This window comes from Falco peregrinus, chromosome 5 (assembly GCF_023634155.1).
Source record: "Falco peregrinus isolate bFalPer1 chromosome 5, bFalPer1.pri, whole genome shotgun sequence".
In the NCBI taxonomy this organism is placed as follows: domain Eukaryota; kingdom Metazoa; phylum Chordata; class Aves; order Falconiformes; family Falconidae; genus Falco; species Falco peregrinus.
The window spans coordinates 94,351,070-94,368,997 of NC_073725.1; the positions used below are offsets into that span (position 1 = coordinate 94,351,070).

The 17,928-nt window shown below is 44.1% G+C and overlaps 1 protein-coding gene across 9 annotated transcripts in view; it reads right to left on the minus strand.

Moving 5' to 3' along the window:
- The window catches only part of CHL1 (cell adhesion molecule L1 like), a 139,601-nt gene that overhangs the window by 31,721 nt on the left and 89,952 nt on the right, over window positions 1–17,928 (minus strand). For 8 of the 9 annotated variants that reach the window (XM_055806610.1, XM_055806602.1, XM_055806604.1 and 5 more), the window contains 7 exons: window positions 15,873–15,995; window positions 14,599–14,769; window positions 12,793–12,840; window positions 10,793–10,913; window positions 7,516–7,700; window positions 1,313–1,444; window positions 585–722 (listed from right to left, as the gene is read on the minus strand). In XM_055806610.1, the coding sequence (XP_055662585.1) occupies window positions 585–722; window positions 1,313–1,444; window positions 7,516–7,700; window positions 10,793–10,913; window positions 12,793–12,840; window positions 14,599–14,769; window positions 15,873–15,995 (918 nt within the window). The remainder of the gene's footprint in view (window positions 1–584; window positions 723–1,312; window positions 1,445–7,515; window positions 7,701–10,792; window positions 10,914–12,792; window positions 12,841–14,598; window positions 14,770–15,872; window positions 15,996–17,928) is intronic. The other variant, XM_055806609.1, reaches the window with a different exon arrangement.

Sequence of the window (17,928 nt, forward strand, 5' to 3'; positions counted from 1 at the left end):
CCACTTAATGGGAACTTCACTGCCTTTTGGAACTAGTTGCACTGAGCAACTGAGGTCTCATAAGCTTCACCGACACAGATAACAGCAACTGACTGCTGGACATGTCAGAACAAGAAACATCAGTGTGCTCCAGGAGAGAAACCAGACCTGGTTCTGCTTCCTCTAGAGACCTCTTTTATTAAATACATTCCCATCACTCCCTTTCTTTGAAGAACAGGCTGAGCACCACAACTGAAATTAAAGATTAACAATACACTTAATAATTCAATAACAGAGTTGTGGTCACAACTCAGCCCCCAGTGGTTTTAGTACATTTGAATTCAAAAGGTTTTGAGCCCAACCACAACCATGTTTTTTAAAATAAAGAATATATCAAAGCTCACGAGCACTTATACTAAGTATATAATATTACCCTTGACAAGGCTTGTTGCATTCGTTTAGACAACACATTTCTTAAACTCTGGAGCCAATGCAAAGGGACAAAGACGTGGTTACAAACCCCAAGCTGTTCCAGTGATTCAGTCAGCAGAATGGGAGGTAGCCAGATGTTTCTCATGCACAGGGAAGGGTGGGAGGGTACTCACTGAGGACGTTCACATTGGCGCTAGCAAGGATGGTGCCGTGCTTGTTGCTGGCCTCGCACTGGTACACAGCACTGTCGTGGAGCTGAAGGTTGGTAAGGCTGATCTCTCTGGCAGAGATTCTCCCTCGGAAGGTCCTACCTGGAAAGACCCAGACTGTCAGGAGCTGGGGGAAACACCATGACTGTGGAGTTCACAGTCTCTCCTCATTCCTTGAAAGTCAAAACATGAAGCACATCTTCAAGATCAACACAGGACCTTGCTCGAGAGCTGGAGATCAAGTTGCAGAGCACTGCCTTTGTCAGCGCTCCTGTGGCCTTAAGAAAATGTTTCAGAGCACCAATTTCCAGTAAAATCCCCACACAGGCTTTTTTAAATGGTAGTAATAATACTGCTGCAGCAGGGAGAGGGCCTGTGCTCCCCAGCCACACAGTCACTTGTGCTTACTCAGAAGCACAAAGACCAGGAGCCCTCAACAAACATAAGCTACCCCAGGTCCCCAAAAGACGGGCATGTTATGGGGCAAGGCAGATGCAGCAACTCCTGGGTACCACCCCCCACACCTTGTGGCTTCCATCCCTACTCCCTTCCAGATCACATCTGAACGTCAGCTTTACTAGTCAATAAATATTCATTCATGTCACATGAGACCTCACTCAGTGCACTGGGATTCGTGTGTTCCCTCTAACTGGGCGCAGAAGGGGGACGTCCCACCCTACAGCAGAACTTACTGTCGATGGGCATCCCGTTCAGTTTCCACTGAATGGTCGGCTCAGGGTTGCCAATAGCTTCACACAGCAGCACAAGATTTGTTCCTACGCTGTAAACACCACCTTCGGGCTCCTTTATCCACCGGGGAGGCTCTGCAAAGAGGGGACACGGCAGGTATCAGGGCCCCAGCCAGTCGCGCCCGTCCCTGCTGTCTCTGTGGTCCTCCAGGAGATGGCAAGCGCTGCCCACCGCTCCCAGCCAGCTCCTGGCAGCCTACTGGGTTCTTGCAAACCAATGTTACAAAAGGTAAAACAAGCATCGGCACACATCAGGTTCTGTCCTTCAGACTCTGTGAAATGTGTCAGGGAGAGGGTGTAGGAAATGGGCAGCGTTAATCCAAGTGGAAAACAAATGCAAATGGGAGGTGAGAGGCTAGGGAAGGAGGCAAACCTGAACAGGTCAGCATTTTCACAAGGACCCTCAGACACGAGACTGTGGTCTGTGAAATGAGGTGAGGCTATTTCGGCAGCTCAAACAAGATGCAAATATCCACCCAGCCCAAATCCCCATCACTAGACAAGAGCAAGTGGCTCCCACCCCCTTGCCCAGGAGCGGCCGGAGGGCAGCGTGCTGCGCCGCAGCGATGCTCCACGACAGGACACAGCACCTCCATCTGCTCATCGACGTGTGCTGACGAAATGCATTGTGATTTTTCAATATTCTGGTTTTCCATCATGTATTCATGATGGAAACGTATTTAGGAATGCTGACACATTCTCTTACCACGGGGGGATGACAGAACCTCCATCCTGAGCAGCAGCACAGAAAGGCTGCCCACAGGGTGGTGGTAGAGGAGCAGCAGTGTGGCAGAGGAGCTGCAGTGTGCTGCTGCATTCCCTGGGCTCGCCTCTTTCCCAGCACTGCCAGCTAAACTGAGAGAGCTCTGGAGAAACCTTCTCTGCAGAGCAGCGCCCGAGCACCAGGTACCCACACCTCATCGGAAAAACACAACCGTAAGGGAGGGAAGGGAACAGAGAGGGGAGAAAAAGCATTAATCTGGTGAGTGCTTTGCTCTCTACAGACCAAACGCAGGTCCCTGAGCCTGCCTACTTTTCAGTGGGCAGGCTCCATCCAAAACACAGCCCTGAACTCCTCATTATCTCTCCCCAAGAAGCAACAAACTTCCACATTTTAATTCCAGACCCAACGCTACCTCTTCTGCATGTGCTGGGCAGATCCCTGGGCCTCTTTCCCTATTAGAAAATGATGACCTAATGTATGGGAAACATGAGGATTCATTAGTTAATGCTTATAAAACGCTTTGAAGATTAACAGAGCTGTTGCTCCAGATGTTATCAGTGTGATATGCTAAAACAAAGCATCATTGCTCACGTTCACACAGACATATTGAAAAACCACCTCTGAAGTGTGACACACAAGAGATTCTACACACGCTCCACCGTTTCCACAGTAAAGCACCCACGGAGACATCGTTAAACAACATCTAAAGGCTGAAGTAAAATCCAACACACTGAAGCTTATCTAAAATTATAAAATCTTTGCATTTCCTTCACACAGTACAGATTTCTCCTACTGCCTTCCTCACACTGCTGGTCGCCCTCTCGCAGCGCAGCGTGTGACGTGACCATGCTGGCTATGCTTCCTCGTATTTGGCTCCAGGAAAAAACTCTGCAAGCAGCAGAACATTTTGGTTTTGCAGATCTTTTGCCTCTTCTCTCTCTTCTATATTATGCTTTCATCAGGAAAAGTCAGGTCAAAGGCGTGGAGGTGAACAGGTTTGTATCAGTGCTGATTATTTTGTTTGGTTTTGTTTTGTTTTTTCCCCTCTAGGTCTGCCACAAACACAGTACTTGAGACAGGATATTTCCTTGTTTTGGAGGAGGTGAGACACCAAACATAGACTGAATACAAACTACCCAATGGATCCCTTCCTATTTCCATCTGTGCATACACTGAAGTGAGCTGCAGATACATTATGCCACCGCTTTCCTTCCTCAGCGTGGAAATTGCTGGGGTTGCCCCAAGAAAATGATGCAGCTTAGAAACCATAGGCAACAAGATTTTGCCAAGTATGAAATGTAATTTCACAGAAAGGCTGAAGAACCTCTTTTCTGCATGGCAGATACGCTGTACTTCTAATAAGTATATAAAATATGAGAATAACAAGATACACGTATTTTTTAGCAACTGCAGAAACAAGTGGCTAGATAGTCCACCAGTCTGTGAGCAAACCAGCGTGGCAAACAGTTCATTGCATATTGTATTATTCTTGGTAAGAGCTATAAATGGGGGTCTGGGTTAAGAGATTTATGTCTTTATGGGAATATAATTACAGGTCCAAAAATGGAAGAGATCGAAAATGGGCACCTGGCCCACCCTTCTGCAACACAGCAGGATCATCTACTCCTAAAATGCCCCTGGTGGATAGAAACCTTCACCTCAGCCTCCCATGATGTCTGTGGCAGCACTACGCTTTCCCCCCCGACTAGAACAAGCTTTTAAGGTCTAACCACCTTCTGCCTTGCTGCAGTTTCAGTCTATGGTAACGGATGCTATGCCTAGGGAACTCTGTGAAGAAACCTCGGTTCATCTGAAGGCTGTTATGCCTTCCCCAGATCCATTCCTTCCTAAATTAAGTAGATCTATCATTATTTTTTTTTTTCTTAAATGCCATGTTCTTGAGCTTTGTGATTGCCCTTGCTGCTTTCTCCTTTCTCCTGAACTGTCTTGAGGTAACCCCAGCCCTGATGAAGTGCATGGCATAAAACTGGTCAAGTCACATGCAGCCTTACCAGCTCTCAGTAGCCTCTCTTAAAACACTTTCCTTTACACTTTCCAGGACAATTTTTGCTTTTTCTGCAAGATTACTATTTCCAAGCTCTGTTCAGCTTGTATCCAGCATAACCTCCAGACTAGTCTAAGCAGGCATTTTCTATCCTCTGCTTATGAAGCCAGTTAGCGCTGCCTGATCAGGACTGGTTTGCACTTGTGGTTACTGAAGCCCATCCTTTTTATTCCAGACCATTTTTCCAATTTGTCAAGAACATTTCAAATTCTCACATCTTCCCAAAGGCTGGCAATCCATCCCACTTCAGGGGCATCATCGGCAGCTTCCGCTGCAGCTACACCTTGGTGTCTGCGGCCCAACCGAAGCACTTTCCCAGTGAAGCCCAGAACTACAGTTCGAGCCTGATTAAACCAACCAGCCATGGTTCTGCCTCACATTACTTTCATCTATTTTATTTTTCTCTAGCTGAGTAATGAAAGTATTATGAAACATTACTGCAAAGGACCTTAGTTATTATATCATTACTATATTTAATCATTATATTGTAACAATTATTTCTATTAAAAACAGTCTGGGAGCCTCAGTCAAGATCAAGGTACTATCAGATCAGGCACTGTGATAGGGACAAGATTTTGAGGTTGTATGTTTATTTTATATTGGGCTTGACAGATTATATACAATAACCAAATACACAAACATTTAAAGTCAAGACAATTTGTAGGCTTGCTTTTCTGCTGCTTGCTTTTTTTTTTTTTTTTTGTTATAATTATCTCTCGTCCTAATAACAACAATGGGGCTTTTGTGCCTGCACCAATGTTCCAGGCCACATCTCTCCTTGCAAAGAGAGATTAAAATGCTCAAACAGTCAAGCAATTTGCTAGCTGAATATTTTTATATGCTTGGTAATAATTGCCTGAATCTTTGCCCTCAGACTCCTGTAGGATTAGTAAGTGGGCTGCATGCAAATATCATTGATTAAGTCTGTTATTTAGAAAGCTGGGGTATTAGTCTGAGATCCTCAAATAGCAGAAAGAGGAACAGAAAATTTGACAGAGTGCAGAAATGATAGCAAAATCCTGATTTACACACCCGCACTATGTTGGCGGTTAATAACTGAGATAATTTTTCTTCCATGTTTAATTTTCTCCTCCCTGCATACATCATTAGAGAAGAGCCTGTCAGGTGCGAGGAAGCCCTACGTCAGCACAACCTCCCTGAAGCCCACCGAAATTAATGCTCACTTCCACCAACTCAAGATCTGCCCTTGAATGCGCACAGAGGAGTTGCTGCAAGAATGATGAACGTGCCCATCTCTGATTAATGATAGTGACATTTGCTGGTTAGAAAATCTAAAAGACAGTGTTTGGGCTCAATTTTACCTTGATACCCTGCATGTGAGGTGGCTCCTAACAGGAAGAATTCCTGTTGGTGACAGTAGCCATCATTAGCTACACACATGGAAAATGAATGTAATAGCAAAAGCATTTTTTACATTGCAATGGCTACAGTGGGATTATTTCTTTTTTTTTTTTTTTTTTTTTTTTTTTTTAAGTACTTGTTTGTTAATGAGCAGGAACAACAACTTGCCAGAAAGCCTTCTTCCCTCTGGAGACTGGGGGAGAAAGGGGTCAATATTCTGAACTGCTTAATTAATGTTATTTCTCTGGTATTTTAGTTTTTGCAGCTCCTGCAATTTCTTTGAAGGATTCAATTTTTACAGCCCAGAAAATCATAGCCAGATTGTTAAAATATTCAGCTACAGCAGAGATGCTCCAAACCATCTGGAATGATTTCTAGGAGTCAGCACTTCCCCTCCATCGCAGCTGAAAACTTGCCATGCCCTGGTATCCCCCTCTGCCACGCTTCCAGGAAGGGAAAGAAGACTGCAAGACACAAGGTTGTGTCAAGTGAGTGGGGATGATTCATCACGTACTGGGAGAAAAGGCCTTTTCTCAGCTGAAGAGTAAACACAGAGCAGGTAGCTGGAAGTGCCCTTCCTCCCGTCAGGAATCCTTGTGACCAAGAGGGAGAAGAAGAACAGATTAAAATGAAGCGGTTGGCAGCCTCTGACAGTTTAATACTGCCTGGGATTTTTTTCTTTTACTTTGCAGAGCAGAGGTTGGAGCGTTTTTCATCAGTAAAGAGAAAATGTTTTCAGCAAGTTCTTCAGCTGTGCTTCAGGAGTCTCATTTTGAGGCTATTTATGGGCAGCATTGCTGAAAGAGTTGCAGTGGCACTGATAGTTCTGCAGGGCTCGCTTGTCTCATTTATTTATTTTGCTCCTGGAAAAGAGCATGTGCACCTGCCTCATGTGAAGGGCTCACACCTTCAGGGTTTGGGGAGAAGGGAGAAAAGAGGATGGAGGAAGAGCAGGCGCTGTGCACTTGTACCTGCATGCTGCAAGATGCTGGTTATGAAGGTATCTCAGCTGGCTTCATTAATCTACCTTCTTCTAGCAACAAAATAAATAAATGGTGACCAAATGGATGCACAGACACACCAGGTTCTTTGTTTTGCTAGCCTAGCACAAGCAGCCAGCACTGACCCTGTTCAGCCACCTGCACGCAGGCATGCCCGTGCACAGGGATGCACCACCCTACGCACAAGTGTGTAACACACACAGGTGTAACCCCAAGGCTATTTATGGATGCTGCTAATACAGCACCTTTCCCAGCACACAGACAAGGGTGGGAACGGGCTTGGATTACTTAGAGGGGTGACAAAAAGGGTCACGTGGGTCACATTTCAATTTTTTTAAATGGTTAAAAATTGGTTAAAAGTTTGGGTTTTTTTAACTTTGTTTCATACGTTTTTATGATACTTTTCAGGGGTTATAGAAACCAATCCTAGCTCAGGTTGTCCCATACAAAACTGACAGCAAGGGAGCACACGAAGGAGGGAAAGACAGAGAGGGGTGGTACCCTGTTTGCTAACTGTGTTGTTACAATCCTCCCTAGGCATTCAGTTTTGGTGGAAGTCAAAGGGAGGAAACCGGGCTCAATGTACCTCTGATCTGGCCCAGCATGGCCATTTCCACGTTCTTTATGAACAAGTAGGATAATTAGATCTTTTGATCTGACATTCAGATTAATACAAGGCATTTATTTCATCAATATCTCTGCTTGACTAACTCACGTGTTTACAGCACTGAATCTGTTCAGATATTTGTACTCCCATTCACCACTGCATAGAGCCTTCATGGTTCAGGAAAAAAAAAGGTATTCTTTTGGGTTTTTTTTCTAAAAAGGTGCTACTTTCTGCAATCTTCCCAAAACTATAAGGCGGGTCCTTAGCTCTCATAAATCGATAGAGTTGGTTGAATTATGCCAAGTGATATTAGCAAAGGTCCTTGTCCACTTCCCTTTGACCACCTCCCTATTCAAAATCAATAAGCTTAGTAAAGCGTACTCAGACCTTCCACATGAACGTGGAACTCATGCTTCGCCCTCCCCATGGGGTTGCTGGCCGTGCACTCGTATGTTCCTTCATCGGCTGCAGTCACTTGGTCTATCTTCAGTATCTTCCCAAAATTTTCTGTTTCTGGTTCATCCTTGGGCAGGTTTCCAGTGACCTTGACCCAGCTTAGATGAGGAGTTGGGCTAATAGCAAAGAGAAAAAAAAAGAAAAAAGAAAAAAAAAAAAAGAAGATATTTTTGAGTTCAATACTGGGCTGCCGTAATGCTTAATGTCAGCAGAGTTGCTGGACTTCATGCACGTGGTCTTCAGAGTCTTTCTGGCCCTTTTAGAACACTGGGGCTATACTAAGGGACTAGAGACCACAACCCATCTACACTGCTTTTTGATTTGAAGGGCTCCTATGAGTAAGTTCTTCACAGCCAACACCAGGCCACGGCATGGGGCTGCATTCCTGGTACACGTGTTGGCACGGACTGCGGGAGAGGGACTCGGCTCATTTTGTCCAAGTCCAAAAGGGCACTTGAGGACAGACAAGGAGGTAAAGACTTCATTACAGTGACTTCACTCAGTGCCCTGCCTGGTTAGAAAGGTGGCCAACTGTCGGAGATGGCTGAAAATGCTCCTTACGTCTTTAGAAAGCAAATGGCAGGGACACAGAAAGGCAGGACAGGCTGTTGTCTGCACATTCCCAGCTGGGCTTCACGACCCTGACACCGTACACGACGCACATACACAGTGTCATATCTGCTTACTCTTTTGTCCATCTGTTATTGTGGCACAATGCCCAGACACAAGCTACTCCAAGCCTCGGGTACCAAGAAAGTAGGGTTTGCCACGGGCAGCGAGCACAACCGTGCAAATATCCTATTATTTCCTGCAAGAGTCCCTGCCCTGCTCTTGCACCACGGTCAGGCTCTGTGTTGCCTTGGTGTTACACTGAGGCAAAGCCCTCCTGATGCTGTCGTTTACTCAGAATATCAGTCTTCAAAACTGACAGATTGGAAATGTACTTAATTCCTTATTTTGCAGTTGGCTGCCCCTGATCTTAGTTACTTGAAATCTGGTTCAGTCTATCCGCTTCCGTGGTTTGTGGACATTTGGTGGGATGGATTGGCAGAGATATAGGCAAAGCTGATCATTTTTCTGCTGAAAATGGGAATTTTAGCAAATAAAAATAGCATTATGTTTTGATCTAAACGTTGCAATTTTGAAGGGTTTCAAGGAAAAAATATTTGCTTGATGATCAAACAAAGAAGTACTTTGTCTTCCTTCAAAAGTGATTATTTAAAAAAAACTTTCTGTTTGAAAAGTACTTTTTAAAAAAAGCTTCCTGGGAAATTTTGAGTGAAAGAAAAATTTTTTTTATTATTTTTTAAAACTTTTTTTCCCAATAAACAGAAAGCCTTTTCTGGCTCTCTCTTCTTATACATGATATTAATTCTCCCACATGAAAATTCATATTTGTGTATTTCCAAGGTGATTTGCCTAGTAAGTACCTTGAAAACACTATAAACTCATAACTGTGGACTTGTGGAGGTTTGTGGGCCTGCAAATTAGCGTGATAGGTAGTGAAGTAGACAAGGAAGTTTTGCAACAGATACTTGGAGTGAATCCCATAGACACAAGGAATTCACCTTCTCTCAGGAATGACAACCAACTGCAGAGGCATCATCTTGCCAGCTTAAATGAGCAATGCCCTTTCAAGCCCACATGGCAAAACAAAATACCCTAAACATGTTTGTTCAGGCAGATGACTACCCTGATTCTGGAATTTTATAGAGGGGATATAATTGCACAGCCTTTAATACGAATTATCTACCTGCTGCCCACCTGCCTTCACAGCCCCGCAGCTCTGCCGTACAGCACGAGGAGACGATGATTTAAGTTGCCTTTCCACAAACAACTCTACCACGGATAAACCAGAAATGACTGTGCTTTCATTTGTGGGTTTAGTGGTTGGAGAGATGCTCGCTTTACCTATTTCTCTGGTGGCAACTCTTCTGGGGTGGACTAGGGCACCTACAAGCACACAGTAAAAACTGGAGAACTGGACTTTAGGGAAAAGCGGAGCTCACGGCTGCCCGAGCTACTGCAGCAGGAGCAAGGGCTGAGAGGGGCATTCAGAGCTTCGTCGTGAGGACCGCACTTAACATCTATTCAGCCATTCCCTTTCCTTCCTTACTTTTATTTCATCCTGTGTTATTTACAACAAGGACCAAAATTGTCCTGATTCCCCATCACCTGCCATCTACTTTAACCCTTCCCTATATTCTTACAGCAACCATCTCCTCATCGAGGAGATACTCTGCCGTACTTAGTGCAGCCAGATCCACAACTAGAGCTTGAGTAGTGCTGTAACATAAATGCTGACAGCAATAACCAGCTTGAGCTACCCTGTGCAGCACAAAGCACCGGGGAGGTGCACAGGAATAAGCCCAAGCAGGAAACACTGGAACTAAACCTGAAATTAGCTCGTTACCATTTGTTTTAGGGGTCAAGCCAACACAGCTGACTCCAGTTCACTACTTTTACATAGCTGTGGGCTTTGATCCATGACATATTGTCATCTGTGGGAACATCATGGAAGGAACATCCTTTCCATGGAAATTCTAGGTGCGGGCAACCGGACCACAGGAAGTGGCCAGGTTCACATGCGCTCCTGAGCCAGCATCTCCCACCGCAGCTGGGCTAGATGGATCACCGATTTCCCTCCACGGGACTCTTCTTTAATGGATGTCTTATATTACATCACTCAAGAGCTTTGCTTTTAAAAACCCGAGATCTGACACAAGTAAAGTTCTAAATGATTCTTGAGCACTGAACCAAAACTGAATTGGCAAAACTAGAAAAGAAATATTACAGGTTGTTAGCCAAACCACAAAACCTGAGTTCTGTTGTTATTTAGCTTCTCAACATCTCAAAAGCAGTACTAGTGAAAAAAGTTTGATAACAGGCTTTTTTTAATGTAACAGCAAATATATATATAAAAAAAATCAATACTTACCATGCTATGATTTTAATTACTTGTTTATAGGCTATAGCAGTAACAAATACATAAACGCTGCGTGCCAGCTCTGTACTGCTTTACAAGGAGTCTGCCTGCCTCAAAAAAACTTGGCAGTGAGGATCAACTTCAAACTGCATAAGGCAGTATATTATTATATATATTATAGGTATATTCTTTTGTAGTTGTATAATTGTTAACATAGCTTTTTCTTTGTTCAGTTCTATTTCAAAAGGTGATTAAGTTTGTGCAGTATTGTGCATTACTCACAGCCCTTCGGCAATACATTCCAGGAGCAGGACACCTCCCTTGATGACAGTGACTGATGAGCTACTGCCAGCAGATTCAGGAGGGATCAGCAGTTTGGGTTTTCTTTCCTTGATAAAGTTTGCTAAAAAATAAAATAAAATGAAAGGTAAGAGCCTTTGCTTATTCTTGAATAACGCCACAAACATTACTTCTATCAGAAGGTTTTTGGATATTGATTTTTAAATTTTCTTTTTTATTTATACAGTTTGAGACTAATCCAGGACTCTCCTATTTCTCCTGGTAACAGTCAGACCATGGCTACAGCGATAACAACAGGCAGCAGCACTGGTGAAGCCTCTTTTCCTACGGTTTCATGTCCTGCTTTATCAGCACTGGTTCTTTCCATCGCACACCTCAGCCACCCCTGGTACACCAGTCTTCTCAGCTGCTGACCTGCTCCCACACCACCTTTCTTAGCACCGTTCTTCTGCATTGCCTCCATCACCTTTTAGATATCAGATGAAAGCCCATCCTTCCTGACTTGACCATCCTACAGAAATGTCCTTCTTGCTATAATTATTAAATCTACAGTAATGGAGATACAATTTGTAAGGAAGACTGTTAAAATAATAAAACAAGATTGACCTGCATTTGATTTCAACGGACCATTTGTTCCAGCCTGCCAAACAATGGTTTCATGATGAAATACGCATGGAGTTAAATGGCTATCCAGTTATCACTATAATAACAATTAGCACAGTAATGAATAAGTCCCCAAATGGTACTAGTTCTTCAAAAACAGTCAGTTATGGATGATTTGGTAAAAGACTACATGTATCTCTCTGAACCATTTTATAAATTTTTTCTTCTGTCCCCTTGCTTTGTATATCTACAAATCTGTGTCACGAGCGCTCAGAGCTGCAGCAAAACACTTTGGTGCCTCTGGATACGCTCACACGTGTCCCATCTGCCCTCCACCTCCCGCCGCCAAAGGCAGGCCGTCCCCTTTCCCAACTGGCAACAGGAGTTCAGAACATCTCTTCGAGGGAAAAACTGTTCTGTTGAGCGTCCGTCACTCTGCACAAGCCCTGCTTGTTCTGTTCGCAAGGCTCAGCCTCCTGGGGCTGCAGGGCTGATCGACCCCGACAGACGCCAGGAGAACCCCCTTCCCCAAACCCCCAGCACCTCTCCAGGAAAATGGGGCTGCCCAGGAGATTCAAACCGGGTGCTTCAAAAAACAGAGACTCTCAAAAGCAACTTAACCACATAAATCAGAGTCAAGAGCTAAATACAAAACCCAAGACTCCCATTTTCACTTATTTTAAACAAAATTAACTGGATGGAGAGTTGCAGAAAGAGCCGCTAGCTGCCTTCTGGCTTACCCACGTTGCCTGCCTAAACCTCAGCAGAGTGTTTTCAGGACATTGCTCCCCAAAAGGGGCACAGAGCGAGGGCAGATGTGAAGCCCCAGGATGAGCAGTGTCAGACAGGGCGATGCCGAGCCAAGGAGCGCCAGCTCCCACCCACTGCCGGGTACAGGGTCCGTGGGGACGGCTAACACACAGTGTCTAAAGCTCTGCAAATCCACACTTCAAGCTCCCCCCGGAGCAGCCCCAGGGTGACCCTTCGGACATGAATTTGTGGTTTCAAACAGTGGGTACCTAATGTCAGCACCTTCATAACCACCAGAGGAAGGTTTGGAGCATCCAGCTCTGGCTCCTGCTCTGAACTGGTAACACCAGAAACCCAGGACATCAGCCTCCTTACTTACATCACATAATGAAATGTGAATGCTCTTTTCTCAAGTAAGAAAACTAGCTCTTTGTTAAAAAACCTTCAGATTTCTGTCAGAAAGTACAAGATGAGCAAATTGCACTCCATGGACCACTTAAATCCATCCCATCACAATAAAATGGCTTTTGTGATTTTTTCTTTTCCTTTTTCCTGAGCAGCAGCTCACATTTTGTCCCAGCTGGGAGATTCCCAGTTTAAAGGCTAAATAACAGACGCATTCAACTCACCCTTAGTAACTGCAGCGTTAGGTGAGCCTGAGTCATTAGCATGCTTAACTGAAATAAATAAAAGTGACAACCAAACACAAACATGCATAATTGATATAGAATCAAAAGAAATAATAAATCAACCAAAACAAAAACATGCCCCCCCCTCCCCAATATCTGGCATAAAAGAAAGAAACGAGGAAAAAATATAAAGCAAAGCAATAGATGACCAACACATTTCTGAAAATACAAAGAAAACTCTTCAAAGATACATATTATTCAGTAAAATACTCCATGGGTAATACAACCATCATTTCATCCTAGATAGCTGGTACAATAACAAAATCACTTGGGCCTAAGCATCCACTGTGAAGAGATTTGATGAAATAATATATCCAGCATCCTTTTTCTTATTGCTCAACTTTTTTTTTTTTTATATATATATATATGTATTTTATACAGTACCTGTACTAAAGGCACTGCTTTGCCTGCACTCAGACTGGTGGCTGCGATGGGAAGGTGCAGGTGCTGAAGTGCGGTGCTGGGCCACCGCCAGGGCTATCAGAAGCCCCACAGCCCATCCCCACCTCACTCCTGCAGTCCCTGTGTGACTGCCTGTGGGGCTGGACCCATCGGGAAAGCCACAAGGCAGCAGCATTCCATTTTGGTATTTTTCTCACCATTGTTATCGCAAGATACAGTTTAAGCAAGTATCAAGATATTGAAAGCCATCATTAAACCTTTATCCTTTTACACCAACAAGAAGACTCTCACAATCATGTATTAAATATCAGGCTTTCGTTCACAAAGAAAAATCTCCTTGGCTTTCTGGGCTGCAGAACCCCAAAAGGTCAGAAGTGTTAGTGACACAAAAGAGTGATATGAAGGGAGCAGGCAGTCTCAGCGAGGGGCACAAGTCACACCAGAAACTATTACAGCCCGAAGAGATTCAGGCAAAGCACGATGGATCTCCAACTGGTACCAGCTGCCTTCATTCCACTGGCTTCTGCTGGGCTTTGCTGGTTTCATGCAGCTGAGTGTGCCCTAAAAGGATGGGGTTTTGTGTTGGTTTTTTTTTTTTTTTCCCCCTGGGTATTTTTATTCTTTTCCTCCATTTCTAAGACTGATAGTTGTACATCCCATATATTTAGTGGCTTCATGCAGCTTGAATTAGCAGTTTGATACCACAGACGGTACCCTGGACAAACGACGATAGGACAGCAAACCCCACAGCCCCGGTGAGACTTAGGGGCAGGGAAAGTACCTGCAACCATCTTTTGTATAAGATCCTTGGAGACTACAGGAACATAACAATGTTAAATTAAATAAGTAAATAAAAACTGATGTTCCCTACACAACATTTCATTAAGGAAATGGAAAATGCCTCATGTCGCTACTGATGCTCCAGGCATCCTGCAGAGACCTGGAAAGCACCATATTTCCCAACCATGTTCTGCACCTCGATCAAACCAGGGCTGTGCCCAGGGAGGAGGTGGCCATCCAGGTCCTCCAGACCCGGTGAAGCCCCATCTATCGGTAACCTGCAAGAGAAGCAGATCTCCCCAGTGCATTGCTGGCTTTCACTGGGGGGAGAACAGCAGGAAGACCAGGGAACTTCTGGGACCCGACAGCTGCAAACAGCTTTTATCAGTTGAATTCAGCTCTTAGAGTAAGGTTAATAACGCAGGCATAAGCACAGTAACATGCATTTTCTTCAGAGAGAATCGCATCAGAGACACAGGACCACACATCTGCATTCGCTGATGCCTGGGGAGTTAAAAAGGAAAAAACAACAGAAATCAAGCAACTGCTCAGCCACAGACTTACAGCGGGAAACCTTCAGCGTCATTGGCATTTTCTGTACAATTGTCCTCAGCCTTGGAAATGCTGCAAAGCAGCAATAATCACTCCGACTGTCATTTTCTTCCACATTTGCGAAGTAGAGATCTCCCTTAAGGCTCATGGAGACCCTTTCATCTTGCGGAATGTGCTGCAAATCTAGCAAGAAAAAATAATTATGATATGGTAATGATACTGAGCTGGCTCACCAATGCGACTACTAATGCTCTCCTGCCATACACTTGCTTCCAGATACAGGATGTAACTTTGAGGCGAGAGAGGGAGAAGACTCAGCACAGCCCATGGGTTATTTACCAATATTCAACATACAAACCATAACGGAATTATTTTTCTATAACAATATATATATTTACATATAAAATATGTGGAAAATAATGGTTAATGAAAAACTGATGATAAAAAAAATACTCAGTACAAAGTTCCTGCTCAGGTGAAATGACATTTCCAGCACCTCTCTCCGATACAAAGGCCTGTAATGGTGACACGCTGTCCCCATTTAGAGATGCCCCCCCACAGCTGGGCTGCCAAGTGCTTTGCTCTTCTGTAACTACAGATTTACAGCAGAGCAGTGTTAGTACGAACCCAGGCTGCTGCACTGTCTCATTGTTGACCCAGCCAAATGCAGGTCTGTGCTAAATACGTATGTCAGGAGTAGAGAGGCTGCCATGTGAGATCAGAGGTGTAGTCTGGCACCCTGTCTCTGCAAGTACTCGGTCAGCATCAGCAACAAACCCCGCGTGGCACGGAGGCAATCCAAGTTACTCTGCTTCACAAGAGCCAGACATTCCTGCAGAACACCAATGCTGAAGAATAACACAACAGAAACCCACAAGGAACTCATTATCCATACCTGACAGATATTTTTTTCTTAGCATCGTAAATCAACTATTAGTTTATGAAGAAAGGAAAACAGAAATGATAGAAATAATATATCGACATATTTTATCCTCCCTCCTGTAAATGCAGTAGTTCTCATTACTGGTAGACTCACTTACCAATACATAAGCTTTCTAATATCTCATATTTAATAATATATTGTGTCAATGCACTCTACAATTTATGCTATGTAAAAACATACCTGCAGTCTCAATTTTTCAATTTTGTTTTTCAATACCCAGATCTTTTTCCTAAGCACTTGCACAATTACCATTCCCATCAATTATGAATCCATAATGAAACTGCTCTGGAAGACAAATGTTTTGAGTCTCTGCATATGAATTGTGTAAGAATTGTTTACTTACCGATATTCATCCAATAGATATGCAAAGGCGGGATGCCTTTTGGGGGGTTACAGTGCAAAATCACAGAATCACCATGCTCCACATCAAGAGGCTCGATTTTTTCTTTGGGGAATTTTGGTACACCTAAAAAAGCAAAGAAGTTCCTCTTTTATCGTTACCTTTTAAAATTTTGCCCTTTGCTTCCCCCTTAATATACTTATTAATAAATACTGACCTTAACGTCAGCCTTTGCATTCTCTGCCTCCAGTTACTACCATTATTTACAAAGTGATACAAAGTAATGATGCATTTTACTAAGCGTAAGAAACCTCTGCTGCATTCCTCATTCATACAGCACACAGACTGTAGTATTGAAACCTAGTACTGAACCGGATGGTGATGTTTAACCCTTGTCTGTGATGTCCATGAGCTTCACTTAGGCTTTATTTTAATGCATTTATTTTCAAATGCTTTCTATAGCTCCGTTGTGTGTATGGTGTGGAAGGGACGTCTCAAAGGCACACGGAATCGCAGCCTGAGGCCAAGACTGGTGTAAAGGACTGTGGGCTGATGGGTCGCAGGCTGTTCCCAGGAGATCAGAGACCAGTCTGGGAGTGCAGGATGTGCTGGGAAGTCTTAGCTAAAAAGCGATTCCCAAGAAGCCACTGCAAGTCAATGCAGGTGGGGACAGACATCAGGCAGCTATTCTGCCCTGTGCCTGGAGTCGTCCCAATTCTTATCCGCCTCTAGAATCAGATGAAGCAGAAGTGCGGCTTGGAGACCATATTGCCTCCTCAGCCCCTCAGGTGTAAAACCTGCTGCGCAGACCCACAGAACTCCTCAGCAAGCTGGTCCTCTGGGATGCAGAGACAGGCTTTGCACAGAAGAACACGCAGGGGTGCACAAGGGCTGCACTATTTGGGCATAAATATAGGTTAAATAACTAATGGATCAAGGACTTGTTTAATCACCCAGAGCAGCAGCACTGATGCCAGCAGACTGTTCAAAGCCTGAACCACGCTTGGCAAACCTCAGCAACCTGGCCAGTCTCGGCAGCCCAAAATGCAACCAGAGCATATCCAAGAAAGGGGAAGCGGTGCTAGGCTAGAGCCCACGCCAAAGCAAGCACTGGGAGCCTGCAGCTCAGAGATTATTGCAAAGAATTGAGTCTGCAAAACATAACCACTCCTTAAACGACTTTAGCTAAGAGAGTTTCAGGGTTGATGTCATCTGCTTTCATTTCAGGCAAGTTCAAACTAGCAAAAGTTTCAGTTCAGGCAACAGCACATTTAACAGCAATTAAACGCAAATAAGTGAAAGCGTCCTGGCTGTGCAGTCAAACTGGCACAGCAAATATTGCCATCCTGGTGTTCAAGTCATGACAGGGAGCTCTGATAGTAAACTGAAACATCAGTGGTCCAGCAGCTCCGCAGAGTATCTGCAGCGTCACGCTGCAGGAGTCGGGCCAAAGGAGGAGGTGAGAAACGCAGGGCCAGGACTCCGAGCAGACTTCACACATTGTAGGGTTAGTAAACATAAAAAGAAACAACCACTATAATGCCGATTGCCTGAATGCAGACTGTGCATAGATTTTATCTCCAGGAGGATTATTAATACATTATGAATTCTTAGGAGAGGCAAAACGGAGCTAATAAGAATCGCTCACTCGGTAGGTGACATTTCAGATAACAAAGGCAACTACATATTCAAACCCAGTATGTTCAATAACCTGTAGTCTCCAAGCCCTGGAAAATATATCTGCTGACTTCTAGAGAGATGGAACATTTCCTAGCAGGACAAAGCCAATTCCTTGATCTTAAGCTTACTTATTCCCAAAAGCACATCACTCGCCCCAAAACTTTAAGAGAGCTGGATCAGGCGAGGGATAAGGGATTTCTGACTAAACCAAAGAAACCAGCAAACAGACTAATATTTAGATCATTCCTCCAGGACATTGGAAACTCTTGTTCAAACCAATTTTTTGCCTCATTTGGCACAACTATATCTGGGTCTCCCATATCCCAGGCGGGTGCCATAACCACTGGTCTTCTCAATCAATTTCTGTAGCGAATAATTA